This window comes from Periplaneta americana, chromosome 16 (genome assembly GCF_040183065.1).
Source record: "Periplaneta americana isolate PAMFEO1 chromosome 16, P.americana_PAMFEO1_priV1, whole genome shotgun sequence".
Taxonomy (NCBI): domain Eukaryota; kingdom Metazoa; phylum Arthropoda; class Insecta; order Blattodea; family Blattidae; genus Periplaneta; species Periplaneta americana.
This window is the reverse complement of record NC_091132.1, coordinates 44498162-44508076: the sequence shown is the minus strand read 5'-3', so window position 1 is coordinate 44508076 and position 9915 is coordinate 44498162. Positions and strand designations below refer to the sequence as shown.

The 9915-nt window shown below is 34.6% G+C and overlaps 1 protein-coding gene across 1 annotated transcript; it reads left to right on the top strand.

The window, feature by feature from the left end:
- The first annotated feature begins 1886 nt into the window (after positions 1-1886).
- LOC138716170 (cuticle protein 7-like) lies at positions 1887-9714 on the top strand. Its single transcript, XM_069849010.1, has 3 exons — positions 1887-1962; positions 7897-8103; positions 9043-9714. The coding sequence occupies exons 1-3, from the start codon at positions 1948-1950 to the stop codon at positions 9472-9474; spliced, it is 654 nt and encodes a 217-aa protein (XP_069705111.1). The 5' UTR covers positions 1887-1947; the 3' UTR covers positions 9475-9714.
- Positions 9715-9915: the final 201 nt, after the last annotated feature.

Genomic DNA, 9915 nt, shown 5'->3' with positions numbered 1-9915 from the left:
AAGAAAATGAAGCTATTAAAGACAATGAATTCAAGTCGTCATTTCAAACAGGCAGCATTACTTTTGAGGGGGAAAAAAAAAACTGTTATAATAAGAATGCTTTCACAATGGGCGAATACCTCTCTCACGATATGTGTTAAATACATGTCCTATGAACGATATGGGTCCAAATATGACTATCACCAGTATTAGGTACTATTTCTTTTAAATAAGGGCCTTTAAGCAATGACTTTAAAATCGGAACATTTATGTACAAATATACACTAGAATCATAAAAAATACAACGGAGTTTACATATTTATTTCAAACTTTTACACCTTGACTGGAGCTGAATGAATCATAATATTTACTGTCTTCTGCTACATTGAAACAGAGCATTCTTAATCATTATCTACTTCCGCTTTTAGCACAGGCAAATTCAAAATTGTCTAATAATATGATAAATGTTGGTCTGGGATATATCTCATGACTTTCTTAAAATGTCTTCTAATTTATTACAGTTTACTGGTGCATTTGAATTACACGCAGGGGTTTATGGGAGGATTATTTATTTATTTGCTTATTTAACTAGATAGCTAGCGAGTACAAATTAAAATTATTAAACAAAAATTTTTCTAGCCACTACCGTATGAGCCAGGCTCGTGTACGGTGTGGTCTTAGCCAATAATATAACATACAGTTTACAAGGACAGTTTACTAAATACAGTAAGTAATTTAATTCAAACCAATAAATAACACACAAGAGCAAAAGAGAGAGAGAGAAAATGAAAGAAAAAACACATTTAATATAAATTGACAAACTTTTTTAAAAGCTTCAATTTTTAAATATTTCAAATCTGGAAAATGGTTTGTAATTTTAATATAAAGTCTTGGGCCGAAACTAGCAACATGTTTAAGAGCTACAATTGTATGGCATTTAGGCTCGATTAATAGGAAAGTAGACTTTTGTCTTCGAGTACGATATTCATGTCGATTAGATTTACATTTTATTTGATTTCTGTGGTAGTAAGTTAGTAAACTATATTTATAAATTTCTTCAATAGTTAATACTTTAAAATATGTATAAATTAAATTTGTTAGGTAATCCATATTTTTGATTAGAAAAATTTTTATTAATCTTCCGTGTAATAAAATTAATGGATTAAGTACAAATGATGCTACTCCACCCCAATTTATTATACATATTGTATTAATAATTGTACTATGAATTCTAAGCATAGGTCAAAAAGTACGAGTCAACATTCCATCAATCCATCAATGTTTATTTTCATTGTTTAAATGATTATTAGCAATGAATTCAACTGTTTCATGTAGATAGCAGTTTTGCCATTTATTAAATTCACTTGTAGATTACCCTTGTACTACGGATCTCACTTAAAAGAATCTCAATCCATTCTTAACTATTTTTTTTTTCTAAAAATTTGACGAAGGGCTTTTTATAAATGACGGATTCAATTTCATTTCAGATATCTTAAGTGTGAAGAGGGAAATTAATTGTTTTAAATAATTAATGATGACTGAAGAAAGTGTAAGGACTAATTAATACTAGATGTAATGCTGCCTCGCACGTGCTGTTTACATAAACAAGACAAATAACCAGTCTTGATCTCAATCTACAAGTCACCTACATGAATTCGCACCAGATAAACACATAACGGTACAAGTTTCAGACATACGAAACTCGAACTACGCCTTTCTTTTGTTCTTATTTCCTCGTTAATGAACACTAAATTCGATAAGCTGGATCTTTGTTAGAGTATCGTGCTATATGCACCAAATATTTTACTGGTTTCTTTGGATAAATGTGAAAGGACTTCAAAATGTGTGGTTGGTAGGGAGGTGTGTCCATTTAGTGAACTGTCCACAAAGATTTGTATAAAAGGGAATGCGTATTTTACCGAAGCATCAGTTCAAGTGCAGTTTTCAGCGCAGAATAACAGTTCGAAAATGGCGTTTATTCAGGTAATGCAGAAAAGCTATACCTTCGAAGGCTATTACAAAACAATTGATAAACATGAAAGTTGTATTTTTTTTCGAAGACTGTAAATAAAACAAGTGAATACTACAAAGGAAATTATTGATAGGCCTACATATACACGAATTTTAATAAAAATCACTTTACTTTTGAGATGCTATTAATAGATATTTATTTATCATGGAGAATCGATTCAGGTATCAGCTTAGCTTCACTCGTGCATAGCGAGTAGCGTGGGTTTGTGAACCGCATGGTGTGATTATTTAATTAGTTTTTCAAATCATTACATGAATTTAGGATCTCTCGTTTTATGTAAAATTTACCTCGTTGATTATCTTCAGAAAGACTTTAAAATGAATGAACCAACGTCATCCAGCTGTTTACGATTTGCTTCTGTTCATAATTGGATTCACAGCCACTTTCATTCTTAGCAATGATAAACTGATATTCAGATTCAGTTCTCCTTTTTAAATATTAATTCGGTCCATACAATAAAAATATAAAAATTAATACAAATTTTTATGACTTCCCACATTTTAAGCCTGCAAAATGTAAAAATTAAAAAATAAATGTAGGCTAAGGTGTTATTTTAATTGCATGTATGTATTTATTTACACTGCAAATGGGCAAGCATCCGGTGGTAGTGGTGCAAACAATATAGACAATACACAATAAAATTACAATACACAATACAATTATACATAATAATTACAATTAATAATAATACATAAAATATCCTAATTAATAAGTGAACCTAATTTTACATTACAATCTACGTATGTATAGGCCCTACTTCACTTTGTGATAATAATCTTTCACTTTACTCTCATCTCACTCACTGTACTGGCACTATGACACAATTCACTGACACCTTATAACACATTTCACTGACACTATAGAACACATTTCATTGACACTATAAATTATCACTTATCGGAACTATTCACTGCACTGTAAAACCATAACTTCACTGACTCACCACGCTTCACTGATACAACAGTTCAAATAAGACAAACAATTAACCCTCATTCATCATACTTATAAACAGAACTACATTTAAACTAAACATTTAGGGTGCTTTTCATAGACATTTTGCAGCACGCGCTACGAGCGTACTAAGCTAGCCCCGGCTATCCACTGGTTGCTAGTACAGAATTCAAATCATATCCTATCGCTAACACAGGTTTGTGAATACGAAAAACGCTGATCATCCACCGGAAGCCCGCGCTAAAAATATCTATGAATACGGCCCATATAGTCTAAGACCCTCTTACAAGCTATTTTTAAATAATTTACAATTCAAACCAAGGGAGTAAATAAATACATATCACTTTTAAAACTAAATGTCACCTTAGTTTTAATTTACATTTTATACACAACGTTTTAAGTTACTCTTGAATCTCCTTAAGGAAGAACAGCCCTCAAAGACCGCTGCAGGTAGGTCATTCCAAACATTTATAGTTCTATTTAAAAAGGAGAATTTACCTACATCAGTTTTCTGTTCCCTACATTTGATTTTAAAATCATGATCGTTCCTACTATAGTACATTGGCTTCTCTAACCGAGCCGTTATGTCTACCCATGCTTTCTGACCTAGATGTGCTCTATTCAATGATCTTATTCTAATTTTTCTACGTCTGTTTTCTACGTCCTCTGCACGGGCTATACAAAATGAAAAACTATAATTTCATCAACATGTGCAAAGTTTTTTTTAATTTACGCCAAAAAAAAAAAACACTCGACATTCAATATGACTAAAAATTAAGATGTTATAAGCGAAGTTCTCTATTGGTGGGTTGTGAGATTCTGGGCTCGTGCCGCGTTGTCTCAGTTGACAGAACTAATATTTCGACCATCGCGCTGTGGTCGTCTTCAGAGCTGTAGACAAACAGTGTCAAACGTAGCTCTTGCACGCAGGCAAAGTAGTACAAGCCCCGAAACTCGCAATCCATATACAGCAGCCGAGAAAACCTACGCCAGCATTTAAAGTTCTCTATTGTTTAGTCACCCTGTATGTGTATTAATAAATATTTATATTTAGTCATTACTGTTATATAATATCAGATATCACAATTATATAACAGCCATTTTAAACTGAAGGAGAGTTGAAAATAAACTCTTAAGAGAGAGGCGTACTTACTAAGTGAAATGTTCACAAAGAACTGCATGAATGTAACTCTGGAATGCACCAAGGCATAAGATTAAGTGCAGTACTGAACATACGGCACAAATATTTCAATAATGATTTTTATCCCAGTAATTGCGAGCAACTGTGTTTTAAACTCTTACTGACGTAAAGCATTTCATACGAGTAAGAAAGTGTTTATTTTTCAAGATTGTAAACGAAACAAAAGAAGAGTCAAGAAAACGAAAATAAGAGAAGTTTCTTCATAAATATATGATTTCTTTTAAATTTGGAAAGCTACTGAACTTTAAATGAATCTGATATTTTGAATTATATGTTAAACAAACTATGATCATATTTAATAATAACAATAGTCATGCTGCATTTGCAGAAGCATTATCCTAATAAAAGACATAACCATCATATTAACAACAAATGTCTAGGGTCCAAATTGGTTTACTACACACATTCTTAACTCAGGAAATCTTTTGAGATTGAATCTATAAAATCTGCGCTAAAATCAACAGAAAATTTTCAATTATCCAGTATTATTTCTGCAGTGCTTGGGTAAAGTGACATAAGTCAGTTTCCACAAACCTTTTTTTGATAATTTATTGACAACTTACACTGATTTATGTCGATTTGATTTTTTTCTGTATGAATTATTGTAACGGGAGGAATACCTATGTATTTTTTTTTTTTTCAAGCGAACAGATGTTCCGTAATTTGTCAATAAATTATCAAAAAAGGTTTGTGGAAACTGACTTGTGTCACTTTTCCCGAGCACTACAGATTTAAATTGCAGGCACGGTATTTCGTCTCATCTTAGCAAGTTGACTGTCGGAGTCAATTCAACATCTTATAAAATTGATAATTTTGAGGAGTTAAAATGCGACCAGAGCATGAAAATGACCAAATCACCACATTTTAATGTCAAAGTCCAGAAATTTTTTTAGGTTCTACCTGTATGCCATAAATCTTACGGGATCTACAGGGATCGAAATTATTTTATTTCAGTCAAAATTAGTTAAATTGAGACTAACAGTGAGTTCCGAACGGTCGGTGTTTGTATGTACTGTAGATATTGTACACGAGCCAAGTTCATAAACACAAAAATTCTAACTGAACTAAACACTATAATTTCACCCATACTCCAATATTACTTATGTATACAAAAACGTTTAATAGGCCCAACGGCATGTTTGACGTTCCTTGATTAATAACAGGTTCGGAACGAGTTTTTGTTCTGATATAATCGATCGCTTTATTTCTTGATTAAATAATATGACGTTAACACACACCAGGCTTCTTGAGTAAAAAATTTTATAAATCGTACGTCATGATTTGTAGTAGTATAAAACACGCTTTTCGAGTAATAAAAATTTGCATATGAATGCAAAACTATAAGACTGATCATCAAATATTTTCATCACAAGTCAACCAATGTTTAGGAATAAGTAATACAAACATCTATTTTCAACAAAACATATCTATACCGCACGCACACGCATACACACACACACACACATATATAATATACAAGATGAATCTTACGTAATGTCATTACTTTCAGGGGATTATTCTTTGAAATATTTCAAGCAAAAAATGTAACACAATTTTGCTAGTTTTTGCTTCTTTTTCGAGATAAAAATTGCTTTATACGAAACATTTCATAGCGTGTTTTGCGAGAGCCATTGATTTAAGTCCTAGTATGCTCAATCAATTTAAGAGAGCGTGTATTATAACAATAGATAATTGAAAGAATTTTAGTTTTGTCTTGTAAATGTGCAGAAATTTTATCCGAAAAAGTGTAACTTTTCGTTCTACAAACGAATTTTAATTAATGTTAAATATTGATTAAACAAAAGGAAAATTATTCTGTAAATCGCCAATAATGCATAAAATAATATGCATTGATATAATTTTATTAAAGTGGTAATCATTCTATGTATTTCCATTAGACTGAATATTAAGTAATGTTTTTACATTTTCGCCAATAAATGTTTATAAATGACGTAACAACGGAAAATTGTTGTAATACCGTCCGAAACAGCGGAGTTCTTGTCATAACACTTTGAATTAACTGCCCAGTCACTTATGCCTACCAAAACTGTCATGTTAGAGGTCCTATTTCTTCTTTTTCATATTTATTATAATTCGGTCAGTTATATTAATAGATGTTTCATAGATAGCATTTAATAATAACTGACCCAAAATTAAATCAAATTTAATTTAATAAATGTCTGAATTCTTGAAACCCAGCATTTTCCATTCTTTCCTATTTTCTGCCTTCCTCTTATTCTTCGCATATGATATAGTCAATGTATCTTAACCCTTTGCAGAACTAATTAATTTTTTATGTTTTTGATATCATGAATCATAACAAAGTTTCGATCAATTTCTGTCAACATTTTAACTCTGCACACAATTTCAAAACAGATGACACCTCTATGTATACTCGAGAGGTGGTTCCTTGGTGGAATATCTGTGCCATAAAATTTAGAATGAAAGAAAACAGTGGTTCTTCTGAACAACCACTATACTGCAAAGGGTTAACGTCGTCTATCATCTCATGTCTTCTTCTGTCAGAAACTTTTCTCCCGCTCATAATGTCTTCCAGTGCATCCTTCAGTAACCAATATCTTCTCAGCCAGTGACCTAACCAATTCCTTTTTCTCTTCCTGCTCAGTTTCAGCATTATTCTTTCCAGAACAGTGTCATTTCTTAGTCTGTCTGTCCATTTTACACGCTCCATTCTTCTCCATACCTACATTTCAAATGCTTTTAGTTGCTTTTATTCACTTCGTTGTAATGAGCAATTTTCTGGATCATACAATGTACACTCCACGCAAAAGTTCTTTTTCCAGAGGTCCGCAGAAGATGCCCCTTTTTCTATTGAAAGCTTCTTTGTCATTGCTATCCTCCTTTTGACTTTCTCGCAGCAACTAATGTTATTGCTTATAGTACATCTTAAAGTAAGTAATTATGAAAGAAAATAACTTTTTTATTCTGAACCCTAAAAATAAGGCCTGGAGTTAAGTTCTTGTAGGCTTGCGTGTGGATATTTGTATTATTAATATGCATATGTAACATAGTTATAAGTTTATTTAAATGTGCAATAGTTTTTGTAAAAATACTCTAGTTTCGGAAGGAAAGTTGTTAAGAACAGAGTGCTGCGACTAACTGTACTTTTCAGGAACTACTTCATTTATGGAATACTACGAAATAACTGTTAAATATAGTTGTATTTCTCTACCGCCATTTCATTCATTCCTTCATAATTTTCTACCTACTGTAAATCCAGCATTCTCCAGTCTTCCCTATTTCCTGCCTTGCTCTTAGTCTCCGCTTACGATCCATATACCTTAATGTTGTCTATTACCTGATACCTTCTCCTGCCCGAACTTTTCTCCCGTTCACCATTTCTTCCAGCGCATCCTTTAATAAGCAATTGCCTTATTATTTTCTCTCGTTTGTACTGTAGTGTCATATTCAGCAATCTTTTGCCATGCTGAAAATACAAGCAGGGCATTTAGATCACAAACGAATGGACATTAAGGATGCTATTCATAGACATTTCGCTAGCCCGCGTTACGAGCGTGCTAAACTAGCCCCGGCTATCGACTGATTACTTGTACGGGATTCATATCATATCATATCGCTAATACTGGTTTATGAATACGAAAAACGTTAGTTCGCTGATCATCCACCGGAAGCCCGCGCTAAAAATGTCTATGAATACGGCCCAACGGTCTAATTGTCCAATGTGATAATTATGAGCTATTCTTCATTGCAGGTGTCCGTGTTCGCCGCCCTCGTGGCAGCCATCCTCGCCGTACCCGTCCATGAGGCACAGTCATACTCCTCGTATTCTTCTGGAGGCCTGCAATCTCACGATTCACTCTCCTTCTCTCACGCTCCTGTTGAAATCTCACACGCTCCTGTGATTGTAGCTTCTCATGTTCCTGTGGAAGTTCACCACGCTGCTGAAGTTGAACATCATGTGAGTACGCTACCACAGTCTAGTATATACAGTCACGAAGCTTGAGTTGTTGAGGGTACTAGGAACAATAGACTGTGCCGGTTCTATTCCACATTGTCTGTGATGAGGCGATATTAGCGATCCTAGTGGTTAGCAACTATCTATGGATGCATATTCCCTACGTATTGAGCTTCGTGACTGTATATACTAGACTGTGACGCTACTGTATTACCACTGTCAGACGACGATAGAAAAGGGTTCATACCCCATTTATAGAGGAAATCCTCTCTTCTCTAATGACCAACAATTCAACAAAAATCCTCTTGTTAACAACTCTAATAAGAGGTATATTAATTTCAATTTCATCTAATTCATGATTAGGGGCATGAATAGGATGCGAAAACAAATGAATGAGATGTATAAACAATTGAATGCTCTTTCCTATTAAGTATAAAATATAGGGATGCCATTTGAAATTCAAAATGGGGGATGCTGGGGGTGGGGGGATGAAATCTAAACGCAATTAAGTCTGATTTCAGATTTCCCTTTCAATATCTAAATTGACGCGTTTTTTTGTTTAAAGTGAATTCAACTTAAATAATTAGTTATTTATACTAGGAAGTTTTGAAATGAATGCCCTGTATATTCGATTTTAAGACCCAATGCGAATATAAGACCATCCCGAGTATCAAGACAAGAATATGGTTAAAATGGGAGTCTTATTTTCGAGTAAATAGGGTAAGAAAATAGTTCATTTTTCAACTGAAATGCTAAATTCAGAATTACATTTGATCAAAGTAATGTAAAGATAACTTCGTGAATCGAGTCACTGCATATTTGCTAAAGTATCCAAATTGTTTATTTCAAACAGCAAGCAGAGTGCATGCTGCCTCACCGATACACATAAAGCCTACTTGCGAAAGCTGATGTAAACCAATTAAACTTCTCGTTTCACTCCAGGCTCCCGCCCACTACGAATTCAAGTATGGCGTCAGGGATGAGCATACCCACGACATCAAGGAGCAGGCTGAGAAACGCGATGGTGACAAGGTGTCAGGATACTACAAGCTTCTGGAAGCCGACGGCACTACCCGTACCGTCCACTACACCGCTGACAAGCACACCGGATTCCACGCCCAGGTCGTGAGATCCGGACACGCCGCCCACCCCGCTGCTGCCCCCGCGCATGTTCACAAGGTGGCAGCCGCCCCCGTCATCTCATATGCTCATGCCCCCGTGATCTCATACGCACATGCCGCCCCCGTAGTGTCATATGCACATGCCGCCCCCGTAGTGTCATACTCCCACGAACCTCTTGCCGCCTCCAGCCACGGATCTGCTACCAGCTACAGCAGCAGTAACCTAGAACAAGGATCTGGAGGATATCACTAAGAGGACATCCTGACTCGTGACATCATCAACAAAATGGTCTGAATCGTTCATATGTTATGTCTTATCATTGCACTGTTTCATAGTATATGTCTACATGCCTTTCTATACATACCACGCTTCATCACACGAATCTTTCACAAATCTATGCTCTAGAAGCAATACATTATTGTTAAATTTTTATATGTTGTGTTGACGGCATTGTATATAGACGCTTATATGTTAATAAATTTTTAAATAAGATATTCGTCTATTTATTCATGTTAAAATACCCCAATTTCTATAATATTTTTGGCGTTGCGCTATGTAATTATCTTTATCAGAAGAGTCAGGCCTGGGTGGCGCAGTCGGTAGAGTACTGGCTTTCTGTGCCCGAGGTTGCGGATTCGATCCCAGCCCAGATCGATCGCATTTAAGTGTTCTTAAATGCGACAGGCTCATGTC

Excerpts from the sequence above, each read along its gene's own strand:
- LOC138716170 (XM_069849010.1), top strand. Across the intron at positions 8,104-9,042 it reads CTGCTGAAGTTGAACATCAT|GCTCCCGCCCACTACGAATT; the intron begins GTGAGTACGCTA and ends GTTTCACTCCAG.